The following is a 25,228-nucleotide window of genomic DNA, read 5'->3' on the forward strand; positions in this document are numbered from 1 at the left end:
TAGTAACCAAAATGTCCAACAGGATGATGATGGATAAATACATTAGGGTAGTCACTTTCTATGGAATATTCTGCAACCATAAAATATGATATTTAACGATGCATTTTGAATGACATGGATAAATGTTTGCACTGTAATATTAAGTGTTAAAAACCATTGTGATGGATGTCCATTGCTTTTGCATTGCATATACAGTTTTCTTTGAAAAAAGGAGGTCATATATCAACCCGTACATACTCAATGACAGCCTGCTTTTCTGTGTGTTTTAGTATTATGAATTTTTTGAGCCATTAAATATTTTTCTACAACATGATTTTTAAAAAGATTTTATTTATTTGCGAGAGAGAGCGAGTGAGCAAGCATGAGCAGGGGGAGAGGCAGAGGGAGAGGAAGAAGCAGACTCCCTGCTGCACAGGGACCCCCCGCCCCCGACATGGGGCCCAATCCCAGGACTCCAGGACCATGACCTGAGCTGAAGGCAGATGCTTAACCGACTGAGCCACCCAGGCACCCCTCTACAGCATGATTTTAAAACATTGTTGGAGGGGACACCTGGGTGGCTGTCATTAAGCAGCTGCCTTTGGCCCAGGGCCTGATTCCAGGGATTAGGATCCGGGGATTGAGCCCCGCATCAGGCTCCCTGCCCTGCTGGGAGATTGCTACTTCCTCTCTCACTCCCCCTGCTTGTGTTCCCTCTCTCGCTGGCTGTCTCTCTCTCTGTCAAATAAATAAATAAAATCTTTAAAAAAAATAAAATAAAACACTGTTGAGTATTTTATTTTTTGGATGCCTCATTATTAATTTAACCAATCTTTTATTTTTGGACATTTAGACTTTCCCTTTTAAAAATAATGCTTTGAATCTCCTTCTTTCCCTTTCTCTCCATCCCCTCTCTCTGGATGCCTTTCTCTCTCTCTTCCTTTCTTTCTCTTTCTTTAAGTTAAGTTCTAAGTTGAATTTATATATCAAGAAATATGTAAATTTCATGTCTTTTTTTAAAAATTTATTTATTTATCTTAGAGAGAGAGAGAGAGAGTGAGGGGGAGAGGCAGTGGGAAATGGAGAGAGAGAATCTCAAGCCGACTCTGTGCTAAGCATGGACCCTGACACGGGGCTCTATCTCACCACCCTGAGATCATGACCTGAGCCAAAACCAAGAGTCAGATGCTTAACTGACTGTGCCACCCAGGCACCCCTGTAAATATTATGTCTTTTGACTGTTTCCATATCTTAAATTCAGAGACTCCTAAAAACTTGTTCTTATTTTTAGTTCTCAGTGTCCACCTTCCCTCCCTAATGCCTAAAGAATGAATACATCAACCCCAGAGCCAGATTTACTCTCAAGTAATGCTGTTTAGTGGGTTAGGACAGTCTCCTTGAACATGGCTTCCATTTCCCTTACTCCGTTTACCACAAATTCACTATGTGCTTGGACCCTTACAATCCTTTCCTTTTCTCCTGCTGTCCGAGAGCAGTGAGGCCTCTCTATGTCGTCTATTTCGCCTCCACAATTCGTAGCCAGTTCCCAGCTCTGCCAACCAGAATTTAATGCTTGACTGGTAAACTCTTGCTCTCAAAGCTACACGGTTTTCCATAAAGGGGAGCGGTTAGTCCAGCCATGCGTGTTTCCTCTACAACTGTGAACTATCCAGAGAACTTTTCTAGAAGTTCCTCTTCAAAGCCTTGGAGAGTTGCACCCCATCCCGTAATGTGTTTCAAATGCATACACTAATGCACCATATCTACTTGCTAAATGAGGTCTTCAAGCTGGTGTTCTACATAAGATGGTGACACGTTCTGGTCTGTTCTGAGGACTTGATGGGGTGACACCACCTTTGGGATGCATCGCTATTCCAAAGATGTATAGACATCCACGGGACGGAATCCGGTTTCAATATTTTTTAGCGTTCCATCTGGCCAGATGGTGTGGTTTAGACACAAAGCAGTGAATGGCATTGCTAAATAAGCCCGTGCATACGCAATGAGACGGTCACAGTAAGTGCCTGGGCCTAATGGTGAGACTTACTCTGTCCAGCAGATCTTGTCCAGCAGCTCCTTCATTGTCATGTGGTCCCACTCCTCCGCAAGGGGTGCCTTCCATGGGGCATCACTGGGAATCTACACTCCGATAAGGATTCAGAGGGGGAAAAAAAAAACGAATGTAATTTTCCATTTCAAATAACTATTTCTAGAGTACTGAAAACTCTCACTTGAAGAAAGAAAATGTAAGCTTTCCAAATTCCCCCATTTATGATTTTCATGGCACAACCCGTGTTGTCTGCGTAGCTTTCCCATCATAGATCTACACCACTGGATCCATATTGAATTTACGGTCACACTTGCTGCACAATAAATGGAGGCTATGATGAAATTGGGGCTGTTTCCAAATACCGATTATGATTCCATCATAGATCTACACCACTGGATCCATATTGAATTTACGGTCACACTTGCTGCACAATAATGGAGGCTATGATGAAATTGGGGCTGTTTCCAAATACCGATTACGATTCCAAATTACCGATTAAGTTATTCATTTAGAGAGAACATTCATAAATTCAGCTCTTCAACAGTTCACCAAATCTATGCCTGAACTGGAGTTTCAGGTTGAGTTCCGTGTGCGCTGACTTATGGGCTACAGGTTGGGGCAAGATGGCGACACAAAGACCTTCGAAGTCTTATTCTGTCCTGTCCTGAGGATTGTCTAAGTTAGAAACATCATCCCAGGAAGGCTGAGTGATGTCTGATCTTCTCCCCCGCCCCCACCTGCCACCGGTGGTATACGACCAGTGGTCTGCTGGACACCTCATTCTTTTAGTGGTTAAAAACCAGTTCATGCACTCATTTCCTAAATCTTTACTGAGAGATATTGTGTACCAGACAACACGCTAGGCATTGCTGATAGAGTGTCCCTTCTTTCTTTGAAGGACTGAAACTATCATGAAAAATACAAATGTAGTCAAAGAAGATTTAATAAGCTTTACCTCTCGCCCCATGGCATCCATTGTCCTCCAGAGGTTGTTGTGATCTAGGTACGCAACTGGGTTCCACACAGGTGGGAAGGGGCCCCTGAAGGGGTACGATTTGCCCTGTGAGATACGAGGTATTTTTATTTATTTATTTACTTATTAATATTTTATTTATTTATTTGAGAGAGAGAGAGACAACGGGAGGTGGGGATAGGGGGAAGGGGCAGAGGGAGGAGAGAGACAGAGAATCTCAAGCAGACTCCCTGCTGAGCGGGAAGCCCAACCCGGGGCTCGATCCCAGGACCCTGAGACCACAGTCCGAGCTGAAACCAAGAGTTGCTCGCTCAACTGACTGAGCCACCCAGGTGCCCCAATACAAGGGATTTTTAAAAGGAAACATTTACTACAATGTAAAAATAGTTAAATGTCTGCAAGCAAAATCATGTTACTTTTCAATATATGATACACACCTACACGTTCTATTTAATCAATGTATTTATTAAAGATTGTATTTATTTATTTGAGAAAGAGCGAGAGAGAGCACAAGCAGCGGGGAGGGACACAAGGAGAGGGAGAAGCAGAATCCCCCTGAGCAGGGAGCCCAACACAAGGCTCGATCCCAGGACCCCTGGGATCATGACTTGAGCCAAAGGCAGACGCTTAACCGACTGAGCCACCCAGGCGCCCCCACTTATGTGTTTTAATTCCTTGTGTCCTCAGCGAACCCTACTTAATTGTCAGCATAACGATTTCCAGCTCAGTTCTCTGTTACCTAAATAAATCTGATGCCCCCAAGCCCCCCCAGACAATAAAAAGGTTTCTCTCTGAGATTAGAACCCTTCCCACGTAAAATCTAAACGCCAGTACGGAAGTGGGGTTACCCAAAGTAATCTCATTTGTCAGGGATACTTGCAGACCTCAGAGTGAGGGGACCTTAGGCATTTGAAGGGTCAGAAAAGTAGAGCTATAAATGTTATACAAGTTAGAGAGGATGAATAACCAATTGTAGGAATGCAAGCGTCTGTAGGAAGAGCCTCGAAACAGAGCCCAGCAAGCTCTTCCTTCCAAGGAATCGTAGGTGCTATGTCAACACAGGCGTTCCCATGGGAACAGAAAGAAGAGCCGATTTCAAGCCTCTTCTGGGGACATATTTGCACTACTCGGTTCTCCCGGCAGGGTAGGGTCACCTCAACACAGACATAAAGGACACACATTTCTCCAAAGACTAGTAATAAGAGCACCCATAAATCATCTCTGGGAGGTTTGACTCAAAGGCAGGTAAGGACACACACAAAACCCACCCTAGGTCAACCTGAAAACCTTACTCAGAAGTCAAGTTGTGTGTGGGGTGCCTGGGTGGCACAGCGGTTAAGCATCTGCCTTCGGCTCAGGGCGTGATCCCGGCGTTATGGGATCGAGCCCCACATCAGGCTCCTCTGCTATGAGCCTGCTTCTTCCTCTCCCACTCCCCCTGCTTGTGTTCCCTCTCTCGCTGGCTGCCTCTCTGTCAAATAAGTAAATACAATCTTTAAAAAAATAAAGAAAAGAAAAAAGAAGTCAAGCTGTGCATTCTGACATATCTTTCACCCAACTTGGAATAATGCAAGGTCCACAGTCAACCAAAATCTCACCATAACTCTCAGTCATTCAGCAAAGATTCAGCTCATGTTGATTCTGTAGGCAGACAGACAAAGTGTGAAATGAGAAGGGATTTCACGTTCATTCTTGTATTCATTCTGTGCCCATGCCGGTCTTCTCGTCCCAACAAGGCTGTAAGGTTCTCAGGGAAGATTTATGAGGCAGGCTTACTTTTCTTCTTGTATTTGGTAGGGTTCTCCAGAGAAACAGAACCAACAGGACACGTGTATGCGCAACTGTGTGCGTGCGTGCATGTGCGTGTGTGTGTGTATGGCAGGTCGTGAAGGAGATTTATTTTACAAAATTGGCTAATTCAACTGTGGAGCCTTGGCAAGTCAAAATCTACAGGGTAGGTCAGCAAGGTGGAGACCCAGAGAAGAACTGCAGTTCAAGTTCAAAGGCTATCTGCTGTCAGAATGCCCTCTTCCTTAGGGGACATCAGTCTTTTTTTTTTTTTGTTTTCTTCAGGCCTTCAACTGATTGCACGAGGCCCACCCACATTACGGAGGGTCATCTACTTATTCAGTCTACTGATTTCAATGTTAATCTCATCTAAAAAACAAATACCTTCACGGAAACGTCTAGGATAGTGTTTGAGCAAATATTTGGGTATTGTGGCCTAGCCAAATTGACACATAACCATGACACTTTCTAATCAAAGTTCTTAAGGTATAATTTATATACAATGTAACCATTTTAAATGCACAATTTGGGAAGTTTTGACACATGGTGTGCACCCACCACTACCACGATCAAGATATGAAACATTCCCATCACTCCAGAAAGTTCTCCTTTGCCCCTTCCCAGTCAATTCCTGCCCTCTTCTTTTCTTTTTTTATAGTCACACAAAACAATAGTAACTTTAATTTGTGGTCACCCAAGTATTACTTCTGGTTTGTTAAGTTTGCACTTCTTCTTTCAGTTTTATTGAGCTATAATTGACATATAGCTTTGTGTAAGTTTAAAATGGACAGCATAATGACTATGTGTATAACGGCTTTTTAAAACATATTTAAAAATTTTTTTTCAAAGATTTTATTTATTTATTTCAGACAGAGAGATAGAGAGGGAGAGAGAGAGAAAGCACACAAGCAGAGGGGAAGGGGCAAAGGAAGAAGTAGATTCCCCACTGAGCAAGGAGCCCAATGTGGGGTTCGATTCCAGGACCCCGGGATCATGACCTGAGCCAAAGGTAGATGCTTAATGGACTGAACCACCCAGGCCCCCCTGAGTACTGGCTTTTAAAAAAACAGCTCTATTGGGATACAATTCACATACCATATCATACAATTTGCATACTGACTTTTTTTAAAGAAAAAGATGTATTTCTTTAAGAGAGGGAGAGAGAGGAGGGAGAGGGAGAATCTCAAGCAGACTCCCTGCTGAGCATGGAGTCCAAGGTGGGCCTCGATCCCACCACCCTGAGATCATGACCCGAGCCGAAATCAAGAGTCAGACCCTCAACTGACTGAGCCACCCCAGGCACCCCAGCATGCTGACTTTTTAAAACCCTACTTATGCCTGTATCAGAGATCAGCACTGGGTGGAAATCTGTGGACTGATCCACGGGGTCATTCTCCACAAAGGACGTGTGGGTCCCTATTCCAGCTCTGCCTTTTCTAAGTTAATTGACACAGAAAAAGTGAGTTCCTTAATCTCCTTGGGCCCCAGATAGCAATGTTTCCAACTCAGCATCTCTGGGCCCCATCATCTTCCTCCAGGAAGTATGCCCAGATTTTCATAAACAGCTAGGGTGGGTGGCCTTCTCAGTGCCCCACAGCTCTCTGTTTACCTTTCACCTGCCACTAACTCCACGGTACCAGCTTCATGCATTTATCGTTCTGTGTCACCCACTGGGATCTAAGCTGCAAGAGCATGGCTCTGGGGCTCGCCGACCTGGGTCAAGTCATGGCTCTGCCACTCACCAGCTGTGTTAAGTTGCTTCACCTCTCTGTGCCTCAGTTGACTCGTGTGTAGAATGGAACAACAGTAACTATCTCATAGATGTGCTGGGAAAAGAAAGTGAGTTGACTCTACATGGGGTCATAGTCAGTGAACAGTGGCAGGCAGGTTGTAAATTCTCGATCAATGTGTTGTTGTTATGGCCGTAGCCATTACTGTTGTGATCATAACCTCTGCAGGCTTAGGACCTGTTGGCATAGATCTCTGGTACCCAGTAAGTTCACAAGAGATATCTGATTTCATTTCAGCAGTGTGACCTTGACTTTGTTATTTGCATGACACACAATGTCCTCAATTCCAAAAGGATCTTTTGTACTTAGGTTTTGCCTTAGTCCTTTCCAGCGGCTATAACACAGTACCACAGACCTGGGGGGGCTTAAACAACAGAGATTTATTTCTCACAGTGGTGGAGGCTGGGGAGTCCAAGATCAAGGCACTGGTAGATTTGGCTTCCGGTGGGGGCCTCTTCATGGTTCACAGACGGCCATCTTTTTGCGGTGTCCTCTCATGGCAGAAGAGACAAGGGATCTCCCTGGGGTCTATTTTATAAGGGCACTGAGCTCACTCATGAGGGCTCCAACCTCATGACCCAGTCACTTCCCAAAGGCCCCGGCTCCTCATACCATCGCACTGTGGGTTAGGATTTCAACATATGAATTTGGGGGGCCACATCCTATCTAGGCCACATCCTTTCTTACACTGTGGTTAACCTCCTTTTCTGACTTCTGCCACTGAGCCCAGACCCGCTCTGGCCTTTGCAGATCCCCACCAGCAGAGTGGTGCCAACCTCTGCCCCCCTTCCCGCCCCATGCACCAAGGTACTTGCACAAAGGGGATGAGGGATACGACTTCGATAGTGAGGAAGCGCGTCAGGCTACCTATCAGGGGCAGCGTGTCCCCAAGACTGGCATCTAAAGACATCTCCCTGCATTCCTGAGTGTGGCAAAAGGGATCAGAAACTCTGCCCTCACCGGAAAGGTGTTCTTCACCTTTTCCCAGGGCAAGCCCCAGGAGTCAGACTGGAGTTCTCTGGTTTTGAGACCATCGTCTCTACGCTCCCAGGAGCAGCCATGGCTGTTGGCATAGAGCCTGGCAGTGACAGAGAAGACACCAACTAACGAAATCTGCTGGGCCCGCACTCCTCTCTGAGTCATGGCTGGGGATTTCTGGCCGAACCAAAGTGTTTGTGCAAACAAACACACAGAGAACACCCGAATAACGAAACCGTTTGGCTGAGTACTATTTTCTTCCCTTTCATCTTCATCCTAAGGGTTTTTCTTTCTTTCGGTGTAAGGGGCCACGATTCAACCTGCTTGTGCTTTTTTTTTTTTAAAGATTTTATTCATTTATTTGAGAGAGAGAGCGCACAAGTGGGGGGAGGGGCAGAGGGAGAAGCAGGAAGCCCCAGGTGGGGCTCGATCCCAGGACCCCAGGATCACGACCTGAATGCTTAACCAACTGAGCCACCCAGGCGCCTCTCAACCTGCTTGTGCTTTTATCTCTTTCTGTCAAGGTCAAAAGTATGTTTTTTTGGGGGGGATGCCAAATGTCTGGCAAATCGTCATGAACCATCCACTGGCCAGTAAATGTATACTGGTAACTAATATCAAAATCCCTGTGATACAAATTAAGTGAGCATTGTAGCAAGCGCCATGAGGCAGGGACACCGCACAGGGATTCTGGGATTTGAGACCAAGGCACACCGTCCTGTGGGCTCTCCGGAAGAACAGTGGAGGGAAATTAGGAGCAAACAGATGAGACAGAGGAGTCCAAGCTCTTTGGGGGTCACTTCAAGGAGGGCGGGTGCTTGTGGAGAGGTAAGACAGGGCTGAAAGGCATATGAGCCATATGCCCCTGCTGGTGGGGAAAAGGTGACGCCCAGGAGCCATGTTTGATGGGTCACATCATACGTGTGTGTGTGTGTGTGTGTGTGTGTGTGTGTGAGCTTGATCCACTATAGAAATTTTAGATGACAAAGAAAACTATAAAGAAACAGTAAGTATTCGCAATCCCACCAAGCAGAAATCTACTGTGGGTACTGACACTTCAGCTGTGTTTCTTTCATTTTTTCCTGTATTTTATACATTCTACTCTCGAGGCCCTATTGTTCAATTATTGTCCTGCTAGTTTCCAGTCAATACCATATCCCAAACATTTCCCATGTCATTTTATTCGAAAAGGGTACTTCCCTTGATTAGTACACAATATTCCATACGTGTAGAGACCAGCAGTTCCTCCAACGGTGATCCAAGGACCCCCCTCGGGGTCCGTCAGGTACATTCAGGGAGCCCGTGAGGGTCTCCCTGTTCCCAGCACACATGCAGGAAGATTTTCTTTGTTTCCTTCAATCAAAACAACACACTGCGACAGACTGAATGCTAGCGCACATACGGGAATCCAGTTCTCTGCTATCAAGCCGGATGTGAAAAAGAGATGCAAAAATGTAACTCAAAGTCACTCACTCATTTTTTTTGTTTCAGAAACGACTTTTTTTTTTCATACAAATATGCTATGTTACTGTCATCGGGTTATCGTTGTTATTTTAGGAGAACTAATATTTTTAAAAAATTCTCAGTTTTAACTTCTTTTTTTTTCTTTAGCTTAACAGAGCCCAAATTTATTCTGTTATATTTCTGGAGGTAAGAAATCTGAACTCAATTTCACTAAAGTAAAGCTGAGTTGCAAGGTTTCGGCAAGGCTGTTTGCTTCTGGATGCTCTCAGGGGGGATTCAATTACCTTGTCTTTTTCAGCTTCCGGTGGCCACCAGTACCTCTTGACTTGTGTCCTCTTCTTCCGTCTTCAAAGTGCATCACTCCAATCTCTGCTTCCATTTTGACATTGCCTTCTCTCTTAACTTTCTTGCTGTCTCTTATAAGGACCTTTGTGATTGCGTCTAGTGTCCACCCAGGTAAGGCAGGCTGATGTCCCCTCTTTTGACCCTTAACTCAGTTTTCATTTCTAATATGGTAAATAGAGACAGAGTCCCATGAGCAAACGCTATTTGAGGTTCTCAGTGATTTTTAAGAATGTAAAAGTGTGAGAGGCACAGGACTAGAATCTCGGGAGAAATGACACAGGATGGCTTTTAAGAAGCCAGTAGAACTGGTTCAAATGGACTCTTGAAAAGAGGAGTGAGAAAGCAAAGAGTAAAAAAAAAAAAAAAAAAAACCAAAACAACAAATGGACTGTTGACATTTGTGTTCTCTTCCTCAGAGACGTGGAATAATGGAACCCATCTCACAGGGGCACTGGAGGAATTCAGCGAGTTTCTACAGGGCAAACAGGACGTGCTCATGAAATAGATGTTGCTGATGGTTGTGTGATCATGATAAATGTCTTGTCACTTACACAACCACTTCTTACCCATAAATCTGCCTCCATATTTTTGATTAATGGCCTTTGGATAAATTCTTAGAATCAGAATTCTTGGCCTGAAGATTTATGTGTGGCTTTTTATTTTCTTTTATATGTTTAAAAATTTTTTTAAATTCTCATGGCTCTACAAGATATAAATATATATAAAACATTCTATCCAAGAAAAATAAAACACATTTTCCTCAAGTACACCAGAAGAATCCCCTGGTTAAGTCACATAAAAAAAGACAAGACAGATACTACAAATTCAAGAAGACTGAAATCCTACCAAGTATATTTTCCAACCACAATGGTACAAAACCAAAGACCACGGCTAAAACACAACTGGAAAACCTACAATGTAAGTATTAAATATTTAATATGTAAATATTAAACAGCACACTACTGCCCAAGCAATGGGCCAAATAAGAAATCAAATGGCAAATCAAACTATGTCTTAAAGCAAAAGCAAAAGCAAACACCATATTCCAAAACCTATGGGATGCGGGAAAAGCAGATGTTCGAGTGAAATCTGTGCTATAAATGCTTGTATTAAGGAAAGCAGTTCAGGCACGCCTGGGTGGCTTAGTGGGTGAAGGTCTGCCTTCGGCTCAAGTCATGATCCCAGGGTCCTGAGATCAAGTCCCACATCGGGCTCCCTGCTCAGCAAGGAGCCTGCTTCTCCCTCTGCCTGCTGCTCCCCTGCTTGTGCTCTCCAGCTCTTTCTCACAAATAAATAAATAAAATCTTAAAAATAAAGGAAAATAGTACAAATAAACACCTTCACATGACGCCACAGGGAACTAGAAAAAGAAAGAAACTTAGCTGAAATTTTGTAGAGGAAGGAACAAAGACAGATCAGAAATAAATAAAATAGAGACCAGAATAAACAGTAGCATAACATCAAAGTCATGACCAGTATTTCCAAAAAATAAATAAGTAAACAAAATTGGCAATGCTTTAACTACTAAGCAAAAAAAAGAGAAAAGCCTCAAAAACCAAACTGAGAAATGGAAAACAAGACACCAGATAACCGCAGGAATACAGTGTGAGAACAGATTACTAACAACAATTATATACTAACAAATCAGATCACTTAGAAAGAAAACCAGATCATTGCTAAAACCGCCCAAGTTCCCAAGATCGAATCCAAGAAATAGGAAATCTTAGACCGGTAACGAGAAGGAAAGTTGAATGAGGACTCAAAAATGTCCCAGCCCAGAAAAGCCCGAGACCCCATGGTCTCATTGGTGAATTCCACCTAACATTTTAAAAAATAATAATTAATGACAATCTTTCTCAGCATCTCACAAATAATGGAAGAGAAGGAACGCATTCAAAAGCATTCTGGGAGGCCCGTATTACCCTGATACCAAAGCCAGATAAGAACAATAGAAGGACAAGAAAGTCTAGTTTGTCCAATATAAGTATTGCTACTCCAATACTTTTTGGACCTCCCTGTGCCCCGTAAATATTTCTCCACCCCCTCACTTTCAGTGTGCAGGAGTCTTTAGGTCCAAACTGAGTTTCGGGTAGGCAGCCTGTGTTTGACTATGTAAAGCAGACTTGTTGAATTCCAGCAACCGACTTGATGATCACATGACCTTATTTTGTAGTCCGAGAACCTCAGAGGCCTCAGTAAAAACATCTGAAATCTGCCTGCTCAACTCCCCACCTAGCGAGCAGGTGAGCGGCTCTCAGAACCCCACTGGCCGGGTGACGCCCCCCTCACTCACATCACCTCCAATGCTCCGGATGGCCTGCTCTCCTCCTGACTCTGGGTCTCTGGAGGCAAAGACCCCACATCCTGATTTCTGTCCCATCTAGGAGGTCCCTTTGCCATTTCATTCCCGGTCTCTGCCAGGAGGGACAGGTGGCCTGGCCCTTCTTAGATCCAGCTCCTCGAGAGCGACCTTTCCCTCTCAGGATGTCTTCTCTGCTGTTCCTGGGAATCTTGCCCTTCCTCCCTGGGGGGAGCCGGAGCAGGCCGCCCAGCCCTCCAGAGCTCAGTCATTTCTACGGCTATTGGAAAGGACGATGCTTAGGGCATAAACAATTTGGGGGGCCGAGCTTTACTTCCAATCTGTATTTCCAGTTTGGAAGAAAAGACATGGAATTTTGCCCACGGGGGAGGAAGGAAGGAAGTCCTGTAAGCTCTACCTAGGAAATGGCTTTCTTCCTCTGTTCATTTTTTTTTTCTTTTGAGAGGGAGAGACTGAGGCTTGGGGGCTGGGGGGGGGTGCGGAGGGCAGAGAGAATCTGAAGCAGGCTTCACACCCAGCATAGAGCCCGACGCGGGGCTCAATCTCATGACCCTGAGATCATGAGCTGAGCCGAAATCAAGGGCCAGAAGCTTAACCGACTGAGCCACGGGGTGTGGGGGGGCCTGGTTCATATTTCTTAGCACCATGAGCTGGCGTGGACATGGTCTTCTGACTGCATCACCACATGGTGAAGCTGGAGGGAGGGGCAGACAGAAGCAAAGGTTTTGGAACCAGCCAGCAGCCCGGGAGCACGCGAAGGGCCTGGAACTGTCTGCGTAGGAGGAAACAGGGAAGATGGGGGCGGTGATGGCGAAGATATTAGGCAACGTCCCGCAGGGATAATAACAACAAACAACAATGACAACAGCTAACACAGAGTGTGTACTCTGTTCAGGATTTGTTCGGTGCACTTCACATATGTGGATTCATTGATCTGCACAATGACCCTTTCAGATGGGGAAACTGAGGCAGATGAAATAATGATCATCTGCTCAAGGTCTCATAACTAATAGGCAGCAGCAGGATTTAAATTCAGACACTCAAAGACCAGTACTCTTGATCACGAAGCTTCCCGGCCTCTTAACTGTAACTATGAAACACCACAGGGCTAACAGTTTTCATTAAAGTACTTAATTTAGTTCTCACAACAATCCAGCGAGTAAACAGATAATTGTAGGTTTCATTTTACAGAGGAGTTCTGAAGCACAGAGAGGTTGAGTAACTTGTTCAAGGTCACACAGCTTGTATGCAGTGAGAACGGAATTTAAGCTCAGGTTCGTGTATTCAGGGCTCAAGGTCTTACTTAGGTCTCTGCTCTACAAGCCATTGCCCAGTTGATTTAAAGAAGGTCTCTGGGGGTGCCTGGGTGGCTCAGTCGGTTAAGTGTCTGCCTTCAGCTCAGGTCATGATCCCGGGGTCCTGGGATCGAGTTCCGCATCGGGCTCCTTGCTCGGCAGGGAGTCTGCTTCTCCCTCTCCCTCTGCCTGCTGCTCCCCCTGCTTGTGCTCTCTCGCTCTCTCTCTCTGTCAAATAAATAAATAAAATCTTAACAAAAAATAAAGAAGTTCTCTGGAAGGCCGTTTAGATCGGTAACCAGTAACCGTTTGAGATTCTCAAACCAGGTGGGAGCCAATGATGCAGTCAATGGCCAGCCACATCTTTCCTGTGGCGGTCCCTCCTGTTCCTAGGCAAGGAGCGGCCCGGCCCCCCTCAAACGGCTGCCATGTCCACCTCGTTCATTCAAGTTGTTCTTCAGCACCTCCCATGTGCCTGTCACTGTTCCAGCTCTGGGGACAGAGCAGCGAGCCACCACGGACAACGGTCTCTGCTCTCCTGGGAGCTCACAGTCTAGAAGGTGAAAACAAAGTAAACTAACAACCCAGGCACTAAACAAAAGAAGTAAGACAATCACATAGTATATTAGAAGGTGCTAAGAGCTATGAAGAAAAAGAGAGCTGGAAAGACAAAGAGGAAGTGGTGGTGGTTTGGGATTGATTGCAATTTTTTGGTAAAGATTTTATGTATTTATTTACTTGAGAGAGAAAAAGAGAGAGCATGAGCGGGGGGAGGTGGTGGCAGAGGCAGAGGGAGAAGCAGGCTCCCCTCTGAGTAAGGAGCCCGATACGGACCTCGATCCTAGGACCCTGGGATCATGACCTGAGCAGAAGGCAGATGCTTAACTGACTGAGCCACCCAGGTGCCCCCTGGGATTGACTGTAATTTTAAATAAGGCAGTCAAGGAAGGCCTCCCTGAGAAGGTGACATTTGAGGGCGAGAGCTGGAACAAATAGTCCTTAAATTTGTATGGAACCAGAAAAGGCCCCGAATCGCCAAGGAACTGTTGAAAAGGAAAAACAAAGCTGGGGGCATCACTGTGCTGGATTTCGAGCTGTACTACAAAGCTGTGATCACAAAGACAGCATGGTACTGGCACAAAAACAGACACATAGACCAATGGAACAGAATAGAGAGCCCAGAAATGGACCCTCGGCTCCTTGGGCAACTAATCTTTGATAAAGCAGGAAAAAACATCCGGTGGAAAAAAGTCTCTTCAATAAATGGTGCTGGGAAAATTGGACAGCTACATGCAAAAGAATGAAACTTGACCACTCTCTCACACCATACACAAAGATAAACTCCAAATGGACGAAAGACCTCGATGTGAGACAGGAATCCATCAAAATCCTAGAGAAGAACATAGGCAGCAACCTCTACGACATCGGCCACAGCAACTTTTTTCATGACACATCTCCAAAGGCAAGAGAAACAAAAGAGAAAATGAACTTGTGGGACCTCATCAAGATAAAAAGCTTCTGCACAGCCAAGGAAACAGTCAAAAAAACTAAGAGGCAGCCACGGAATGGGAGAATATATTTGCAAATGATGCTACAGATAAAAGACTGGTATCCAAGATCTACAAAGAACTTCTCAAACTCAATACGTGAGAAACAAATAAACAAATCATAAAATGGGCAGAAGATATGAACAGACACTTTTCCAATGATGACATACAAATGGCTAACAGACACATGAAAAAATGTTCAAAATCATTAGCCATCAGGGAAATTCAGATCAAAACCACACTATGATACCACCTTACGCCAGTTAGAATGGCAAAAATTGACAAGGCAAGAAACAACAATTGCTGGAGAGGATGTGGAGAAAGGGGATCCCTCCTACACTGTTGGTGGGAATGCAAGTTGGTACAGCCACTCTGGAAAACAGTGTGGAGGTCCCTTAAAGAGTTAAAAATTGAGCTACCCTATGATCCAGAAATTGCACTACTGGGTATTTACCCCAAAGATACAGACGTAGTGAAGAGAAGGGCCATATGCACCCCAATGTTCATAGCAGCATTGTCCACAATAGCTTAATCGTGGAAGGAGCCGAGATGCCCTTCAACAGATGACTGGATTAAGAAGATGTGGTCCATATATACAATGGAATATTACTCAGCTATCAGAAAGAACGAATTCTCAACATTTGCTGCAACATGGACGGCACTGGAGGAGATAATGCTAAGTGAAATAAGTCAAGCAGAGAAAGACAATTATCATATGATTTCTCTCATCTATGGAACATAAGAACTAGGAAGATCGGTAGGGGAAGAAAGGGATAAAGAAAGGGGGGGTAATCAGAAGGGGGAATGAACCATGGGAGACTATGGACTCTGAGAAACAAACTGAGGGCTTCAGAGGGGAGGGGGCTGAGGGAATGGGATAGACCGGTGATGGGTAGTAAGGAGGGCACGTATTGCATGGTGCACTGGGTGTTATACGCAACTAATGAATCATCGAGCCCTACATCGGAAACCAGGGATGTACTGTATGGTGACTAACATAATATAATAAAAAAACATTAAAAAAAAAAGAGTAAGAGAGGACAGAGAGGGTACCATGCGACTGTCTAGTGGGGGGAGCAGGGGACAGTGCTTCCGGCAGAGGCCCCAGCAAGTGTCCTGGGATGGGCCTATGAATGAACTTCACAAGGAACAGGAAGGAGGCCAGCTCCATCCTCTCCCTTCCACAGGGATGCGCCCGTGCTCGCTGGACCAAATCCAGGCTCCCGAGCCCGTTCCTGAAGGCGGCTGCCAAGGAGACGGCCTCTGTGCTCTGGTCAGGGAGACAAGTTTCCCTGATCTCAGAGGCCCATCGTCACCATTGCATTATTGCTGCCGCTTCCCTCGAAGGGCCTTTGTCTTCCGATCTCCATCAGTGCAAAGCTTGAGCTACTCTCTATACCCAGCTCTGGAGACTTGCTTCGAGAAGCCTGCCGAGCTTCACCTCATCCCCAGTCAGTGCACTAAATATAAAGTTCACTCCATGTTGAGCCCCTGCCATATTAGCTTGGACCTGCCCACGTTATCTTGATAGCATTCTCTAGGTGTTCCACGTGGGTATCTCTTCTCCTTCCAGCGCTTTCGGGAAAGGAATCCATCATTTGCATCCTCCCACAACGTGTAAGAGTGTTATCTATTCAGTGAGTGTTTGACAAGCTTTGAACGATTGGATGGATGAACGGACAGGTGGGTGACTGGATGAACAGAGCTGTAGACTGAATGTTTGTGTGTTCCCCTCCCCCCAAAATTCATAGGTGGAAACCTAACCTCCCGCATGTGATGGTATGAGGAGATGAGGCCTTTGGAAAGTCATGGGGTCAGGTGGGTTCCGCCCTCATGGGTGAGCTCAGGGCCCTTATAAAAGAGACTCTGAAGAGCTTCTGCCACGGGAGCGCACACGGAGAGCACAGCGATCCCATATCTGCTGGCGCCTTGACCTTGGACTTCCCAGTCTCTAGAACTGTAGGAGATAAGCTTCTGTTGTCTATAGGCCACCCAGCCTCTGGTGTTCTGTGATAGCAGCCTGAACTGACCAAGGCAAACCGTGTAAAAATAAGAAGAGGAATTCTTTAGGGTCTGAGACAGAAATCTGGCTGTTTTCTAAACACAATCAAAAGAAATTCTTTTTCTCTCGTGGTTCATCTCCCCCTCTGTTTACCCCCCCTTCATTTTTCCCTTCCTTCTCCTACCGATCTCCCTGTTATTCCTTATGTTCCACAAATGAGTGAAACCATATGATAATTGTCTTTCTGTGGACTCCGGGAAACAAACTGAGGGTTTTAGAGAGGATGGGGTGGGGGAAGGGGGTAGCCCGGTGATGGGTATTAAGGAGGGCATGTATTGCATGGAGCACTGGGTGTTATACGCAAACAATGAATCATGGAACACTCCATCAAAAACTAATGATGTACTGTACGGTGACTAACATAATTAAAAATAAACAAATAAAATATATTTAAAAAAGTAATTCTTTTTCTGAAAAAATTAAAGTGCTCAGAGTAGGAAGCTGAAGAGTATAACTCCCCTCCCCCCCCCACCAAAGACCGAATCAGTATCTTTGTCCTCTTTGTCCTCATCATCTTGTAATTACACCTGCCAGTGGAGACAGAGCCTGAGCTCCATCGCGGACAGTCTCCAAAATTAGCTCCTACATTGACCTCAAAGACTCAGTGTGTTGAGAAAGACGCAGAGGGGTTTTTGTGGTTGCTGTTGTTTTAAGATTTTATTTTTAAGGAATCTCTACACCTGACGTGGGGCTTGAATTCACAACCTCGAGACCAAGAGTCGCACGTTCCACCGGACTGAGCCGGCCAGGCGCCTCCAGAAAGACGCCAAGTTTTGTGCCCCTTAATCCTGAGCCACTTATATCCCCCAATTCCAGCCATATCACATTGCAAATCGTCAGGACACACCATTGATGCCAAGAGGTTGTTTCCAAAGCGGGATAATGTCCACAGCTAAAATCTGTTTTCCCGGGCCAATTTTTTCAGTCTTTGAATTAGTAGACATGTAAGTATTTATTTGCTCGAATAGCACAAGCACCTAAAATAACCCAATAAAGACCAACCCTTTATTTAGGGCATGTCATTTCTGAACAACATATTACCCGACATGCACCAGCACCAGGGAAGTTCCAGAGTGCTCTGGCCTTGAATAATGTGCTTTTCAAAAATACAGACAGCTACCCAGTGGTGTTAGCTTTTCCAGGAGAAATCTTGGCTCCCGGAAAAGGCCGCTCTATCACAATGCTGGGGATTATACGACAGCCAAAAACTTGCAGCAGGGGCCCTGGCCCTTCTCTGGGACAAGGGCCCCTCTGAAAATCTGCTGAAAACCATGGAATCTCTTCAGTCGAGTGCACACATACAGACAATTCTGCATAAAACTCCGAGTGGGCCCCAAACTTATCCGCGGCTCCTTCCCCAAGAGTGCAGGAATTTGGGGTTAAAAAAGGGTGATGACAATACCAAGGGTTGGTGAGATTCAGAAGCAACCGGAACTCTCACACCCGGCTAGTGGGAGTCTGACATGGTTTCACCACTTTGCAAAGCTGTTTGGCATTATTTACGAAAAGCTGCGTATGGTGTGTAGCTTACGACCCACTTCGGGTTGCCCAAGACAGTGTTCTCCAAACGCTATGCAAGAAGGTTAAATGGCCCTTAACAGTAGTATGGATGAAAAAAACTGAATTGTATTTCCACAGTGGAACACCATACTGCAGAGAGAATGATCTATGATTACCCATAATGACACACGTGAATTTCGCAATGCAAATTTACAAAAGCATCCAGATCCGAAGATGACATGTTGTAGGATTCCACTTGCATCAAGTTCTAAAACAGGCAAAATTGATCTACAGAAGTGCTAGAACTCAGGAGGATAGCAGTTATCTTTGGGGATAGTGTCAGTAAGGGAGCACGAGGAAGCCTCCGGGGGCTGATCGTGTTCCGTTTCTCGGTCTGACTGCTCGCCTCATGGCCGTGTTCGCTTTGTGGAAATTCACCACCCCGGACATTTATGGCGTCTCCTTTTCTGTAGGTATGTCATACATCAATAAAAATTTGTGTATTCTGAATAGACGAAAAAACATCGAATTGGACACTTTAAGTGGGAGAACTATATCGTATGTGACTTCTATCTCAATGAAGTTGTTTACAAAATTAATGGTTGATGTAACTTCTGGATTCAAGGTGAGGAAGGTTAGCAGCCAGAAAAGGAGCCCTGGGATGTCTTTTTTTTTTTTTAAAGCTTTTATTTATTTCTTTGACAGAGAGCGAGCACGCGCGAGCAGGGGGAGCAGCAGAGGGAGAGGGAGAAGCAGACTCCCCGCTGAGCAGGGAGCCCAACACGGGGCTTGATCTCAGGATCCCGGGATCATGACCCGAACTGAAGGCAAATGCTTAACTGACTGAGCCATCCAGGTACCCTTAAGAATGTCTTAAGAAACAGGGGCGCCTGGGTGGCTCAGTCATTAAGTGTCTGCCTTCAGCTCAGGGCGTGATCCCAGGGTCCTGGGATCGAGTCCCACGTTGGGCTCCCTGCTCTCCGCTGGGAGCCTGCTTCTTCCTCTCCCACTCCCCCTGCTTGTGTTCCCTCTCTCACTGGCTGTCTCTCTCTCTGTCAAATAAATAAATAAAATCTTTAAAAAAGAAACAAAAAGAAACATAAATTCATTGACTACTTGAGTAGAAAGGAACTTCAGGCTTTAATCTCGGCCCAGCCAGCACTGACCCACTGTCATGGAGAAAAGCTTCCTGCCCAAGCTTCTCCATCGAGGTGGGCTCCAGATCACTACCTAGGGGCCCTTCCTTGGAAAGAAGTGCTCAGTGTCCATACTGACCCTAGGCGACTGACTTCTTCGGGGAGAGACACAAGAGGAAGTGCTTTCAAAACCGAGTTCCTTTTTGGAGTCCAGTTGTATCGAGTTCAGAGCGGTCACCATCATCTGTAACCTAGACCCTGCCGATGTCCTGGGTCAGGCGGGCAGTTGCTAGTCCTCCCCGAAGATGGGAATTCACGGTGCTCAGAGTGCAGAGCCCATGTTCAATATCTCCCAACAGAAGATGCATTTTTTTAGAAAGAAGATCCATTTTTCTTCAGCAGATGGGCTTCCAGAGCCTTCCATGCCATCTCCAATGATCTTCAACAAGAGCCCAAGATCTTCCAGACATTACTTCCCCTTGTACAATATCTTTGTTTGCTACATCTCTGTGTTTTCACTGCTGACTGTAGTGGCCCTTCAGGAAGTCCAGGGAACTTCGCTGATTCATTCTATTCTTTTCTCTACCTGCCCCCCATCACCATTACTGGTCAGAAACCGATAACCCATTCAGCTGTGAAACCACAGACTGCCTATAATCAGTTGCTTAGAGTAAAAGTCACCCTCGACTCCTCTCTTTTTCTCCAGCCATATAGAATCAGTCACAAACACTGCCAGTTAGACATCAAGATGTATCTAGAATCCAACTGTGTCTCACCTCCTTCACTGTTACCTCCCTGGTCCAAGCCATTACCAGCCCCGGCCTTGATGACTGCATTAACTTCCTAAACTCTCTCCCTGCTTTCCACTTTTGGCCCACAGAGTCTCCAAGGAGCCAGAAAGAGCTTTATAACATATAACTAGAGCATGTCACTCTCCTGACCAAATTCTTCTAATGGCTTTCCATCCCGCCTACCGGAAATCCAAGGTCCTTACTGTGGTCAACAAGACTTACATACCTCTCTTTCCTCATCTACCACCTTCCTCCCTTTATTCAGATCACACTGGCCTCTCTGCTGTTCTTCTTCTTCTTTTTTTTTAAATTTATTTGACAGAGAGAGACAGAGCCAGCGAGAGAGGGAACACAGCAGGGGGAGTGGGAGAGGAAGAAGCAGGCTCCCAGCAGAGGAGCCTGATGCGGGGCTCGATCCCAGGACTCTGGGATCACGCCCTGAGCCGAAGGCAGACGCTTAACGACTGAGCCACCCAGGCGTCCCTCTGCTGTTCTTTAAACACACAAAGATTTCTGCCAGATACTCACGTGTCTACTCCCTCATTGTGTTCAAATCACACCTCAAATGTTACTTCCTCAGAGATGTTTTTCCTGGCAACCTTTATTATTCTTCCTATCAAATGAGATTAGGTGATATAATTATTCATATATGTGTTTAATTCCCCTACCCTCCGGAATGCAGATCCCACAAATGTGGAAATTTTGTCTTTTTCACTGGTGTATTCCTCGTACCTATAACGGTCCTCATTCAATAAATATTTGATGAACAAATAAAGAGAAATCTGATACTATGTTCATCTGAAGCCATGTTTAGAGGCTAGAGGAGATGCCAAGAGGGTAGCTATGCCTTGATCATGTGTCTGGAAGGTGTTTGTCATGAGTTCTTCATTGACGAAGTCAGGTCACTGCCCCATGGGGATGACCACCGAGTCTGCCTTGACAGTAATCACTATTGACCACAGGGAGGTTCAGGCCAGTAGAGGGAAGAGTCAGGTGTAAACCAGGTGCTCCTGTTCTATTAGGGTGGGGAGAGGTACGGCAGGGAAGCAGAATTGCTCTGGGAAAGAACAGCTCTCACCCAAGTGTATGTATGAATTATTATTAGAGAAGATTGCTACGTCCATCTCAAGGCCAGAGAAAGAGCTATACACCCCACTCCTTAAGCATCAGTGCCCTTTACAATTATGGGCTCCTTTGCGTAATGCAACGGCTTGATTTAATTAGGCCATGCTGAGTAACAACTACCTTTTCCTGAACACTCACCATGTGCATGGTACTTCGCGTATATACCATTCTTAATCCTTACAAATACTTTGTGGGGTAGATACTGCTATTAGCCCTATTTTATTAATTAATTAATTAATTTTAGAGAAAGCATGTGCGTGTGCATGAGTGGAGGGGGGAGGGACAGAGAGGGGAAAGAGAGAATCTTAAGCAGGCTCCACGCTCAGTGCAGAGCCCGATATGGGGGCTCGATCTCATGATCTCGAGATCATGACCTGTTCCAAAATCAAGAGTCGGAAGCCCAACCAACTGAGCCACCCAGGTGCCCTAACCCTATTTTTAAATAGCAGCTTTATGGAGATATCATTCACATACCATAAAACTCATCTTTTTTATTGTGGTAAAATATACATAATATAAAATTATGCTTTTAACCTTTAAAATATACAGTTCAGTGCCATTAAGTATACTCACAATGTTGTCCAACCATCCCCACTACCCATTTTCAGAACATTTTCATCATCCCAAACAGAAACTTTATACCCATTGAATACTAACTCTTCATTTTCCCTTCCCATTAGGTCCTGGTTACCTCTATTCCACTTTCTGTCTTTACGAATTTGCCTATTCTGGATAACTCTGTAAGTGTATTTTGTGTCTCAGTTTATTTCAGTTTGCATTGTGTTTTCCAGGTTCATCCACGTTGGAGCATGTATCAGAATTTCCTTCCTTTTTAAAGCTCTTTTTAAAGAACCATTCTGTGAGCCAGGTGGCAACGTTCTATAACAGTCCATTGTATGGACAGACCGCATTTTATTTATCCATTCATCTGCTGATGGACATTGGGGTTGTTTTCACTTTGTGGCTATTAGAGTAATGCTCTATGAACATTTGCGTATTGATCCATTTTACAGATGTGGAGAGTGAGTCTTAGGATAAATGACCTTCCCAGGATCGCAGGGTTAATGAGGGGGGTTCAGGCGTGCTTAAAGTCGAGCTAGTTCCCCTGTTCGTGCCACCTTTCATGCAGCAGGAGATCCAAGATCTGGACGGTCCCCGGTGCACAGGCAACGGCAGACACCAACATGGCCCACCTCATCGCCATTCCGCTCTGTCGGCTTAAATGTAACTTAACTTTAAAACCCTATGCAGAGAGACAAAGCAAAGGGTAACTACCAAATTAGAACTAACACTATATTTCATCAAGTGGTGAAGAGAATCAAAATTGTCTTACTGATAGGCTTGGATGGGCCCAAGAAAAATCTCTAGGTGTCATAATTTTAAGTGCCCCTGACACGTGGGCAATTTCTTCTTTCACTCGGTAAAAATGTATTCACTACATGGTATGAAACAGCCACTGTGTAGCGCTCTGAAGAGACAGGAACGAACTAAGACACGGTCCCAGGCTCAAGGAGTTCCAAAGTCTAGTTGGAGAAGCATGTTCGTGGAAGGAGAGAATTATTATTATTATTATTATTTAAAGATTTTATTTATTTATTCGACAGAGATAGAGACAGCCAGCGAGAGAGGGAACACAAGCAGGGGAAGTGGGAGAGGAAGAAGCAGGCTCATAGCGGAGGAGCCCGATGTGGGGCTCGATCCCAGAACACCGGGATCACGTCCTGAGCCGAAGGCAGACGCTTAACCACTGGGCCACCCAGGCGCCCCAGGAAGGAGAGAATTATTGCACCATGATTACAACGTGGCACATGGCTGGCCTCATGGCTACATGGCTGCATATTGCAAAGGCCCTTGATGGAACCCTGAGTCTTTGGGGAAACTGAGCTTCTTCATGGAGAGCTCAGTTAGCAAGAGTAGTGACTGCGTTTGTCTTATCCCAGACACCCTTATGCTTCTCTGCCCAGGTCCCTTCTGTTAGCCAATGGCGAGGACTACAGAAGTCCCAATACGTAAAGCTTGGCTTAGAATTACTGAAGAAAGAGTGGTCTATCCAGTGGTGCATGTGGTGAATGCTGTGACAAGCTTGCCCACATCCCCATTCAGAAGCAAGGGAATTATTTCTTCAGCTGTTAGCGTTATTCCTGGCAGGCAGCCCTTGGTTCTTAGCCCCCTTCAGAGATTACCCCCGCTGCAAAAAAACAAAAACAAAAACAAAAAACCCACCCTGCCCAAGGTTAGGCCACCTTCTCTGGGGAGTTCACTTCCAGTAACTGAATGATATGAGGGTATCAAGTTCTTGTCCTCCTGCCCCACTCAGGACAGCTCTGGAGGGTCGTCCCATCTTCAGAATTCCTTGCAGGCTTGGCTGAGGCTTCCATCGAAACTACGTCACAGTCTGACTTCCTCTACTGGCTCTTCTTCCCCTCCCCTCCAAGCTGTTGATCCCCAGTGCGCTCCCTCATAATATTACTTCCTGCACGCTAATCTCATGAAAAACCCGTAGAACAGTGGGACCTCATTTGAGAATAGGGGTTTTCTGGAAATAGGATTAGTGGGGAGGTCCCAATCTTCTTCTCCATGATCCTCACCAGAGACTTGCTGCGGGAAATGGGGACTATAGCGATAACGGCCACAAACGTACTCAGATAGGTTTACAGACTGAAAGGGGGAAACTGAGAGCAGAAAGTTTGTAACAAGGCAAAGCTCACTTCTACATCATACATCATAGTTGCAAAATCCCATGAATGTTCATGTAAAGGTTTGTGCCGGGAGCAAGAGTTAATTTGCCATCTTAAAAATGTTTGCAAGGAATTAAAGAAAACAACAACTAAGAAAATGCCTATGACGTGTTCTGAGTTATTTAGGAAAGAACCTTGGAGTTAAAACCCACATGATCTCCAAATTCCAATGAATCTTTTTTTTTTTTTAAAGATTTCATTTATTTATGTGACAGAGAGACAGCCAGCGAGAGAGGGAACACAGGCAGGGGAGTGGGAGAGGAGGAAGCAGGCTCCCAGCGGAGGAGCCCAATGTGGGACTCGATCCCGCAACGCCGGGATCACGCCCCGAGCCGGAGGCAGACGCTTAACGACTGCGCTACCCAGGTGCCCCTCCAAATTCCAATAAATCTTAAACAAGTCTTAATATTGAAATCTTCTCTTCTATGCATTTTTAACATGCTCTGCTAGCTGCATTAGCTAAGTGCAATCTTAGAGAAAAGATCACTTTTAGTCTCACTAAAAGACTTCATAGATCTTCCATAAATCATTTACATAGAAGGTAGTTTTCCCAGCTCTAATGTTCTAGTTTAACTAAGAAATCTAATGTGGTTTTGTTGTAAAATTCCATGCCCGTATAGATCTGTTATGGTTTGGAAAATCTGACTACAAAAGTGTGGTGTTGTGATAATATATATTTTGGTCTTTGTCCTCAATGCCTGGCCTGTAAGACCTTTGGAATTTCCTGAGTGATATGGATGAAAAGAGGGTCTTCTGTTGTTCATAGAAGCCCCTGTTAAACTGTATCTGAGGTTATGCTGAGGAAGTGACTCTTAGTGGGCCCCTAGAGCTTGGGGGGGGGGGAGCTGGTTGCCATAGGAACCAACCACAGGATTAGAAGCTTGGAACTTTGTGTCCCTGGACCTCTGGGGAGTGGAGAGAGTCTGGAGATTGATCTAATCACCAATGGTCAATGCTTTAGTCAATCGTGCCTATGTAATGAAGCCTCCAGAAAAATCCTTAAACAAGGGAGTTCAGAGAGCTTCCAGGTTGGTGACCAAAGGCGCATCCATATTCTGGGAGGGTGGCCCACCCCAAACTCCACGGGAACGGACGCTCCAGTACTCACGACCCTTCCGGACCTTGCCGGATGTACCTGTTCCTCTGGCTATTCATTGGTATCCTTTTTTTTTTTTTTTTTAAGATTTTATTTATTTATTTGACAGAGAGAGAGACAGCCAGTGAGAGAGGGAACACAGGCAGGGGGAGTGGGAGAGGAAGAAGCAGGCTCATAGCGGAGGAGCCTGACGTGGGGCTCGATCCCAGGAACCTACGATCATGCCCTGAGCCGAAGGCAGATGCTTAACG

The 25,228-nt window shown here is 45.3% G+C and overlaps 1 protein-coding gene across 2 annotated transcripts in view; it reads right to left on the reverse strand.

Moving 5' to 3' along the window:
- MAOB (monoamine oxidase B) overlaps positions 1 to 25,228 on the reverse strand; it is a 118,447-nt gene that overhangs the window by 25,116 nt on the left and 68,103 nt on the right. For both annotated transcript variants that reach the window (XM_026513335.4, XM_057310913.1), the window contains 2 exons: positions 2,985 to 3,089; positions 2,027 to 2,118 (listed from right to left, as the gene is read on the reverse strand). In XM_026513335.4, coding sequence (XP_026369120.2) covers positions 2,027 to 2,118; positions 2,985 to 3,089 — 197 coding nt within the window. The remainder of the gene's footprint in view (positions 1 to 2,026; positions 2,119 to 2,984; positions 3,090 to 25,228) is intronic.

The sequence above is a fragment of the Ursus arctos genome, chromosome X (assembly GCF_023065955.2).
Source record: "Ursus arctos isolate Adak ecotype North America chromosome X, UrsArc2.0, whole genome shotgun sequence".
NCBI lineage: Eukaryota > Metazoa > Chordata > Mammalia > Carnivora > Ursidae > Ursus > Ursus arctos.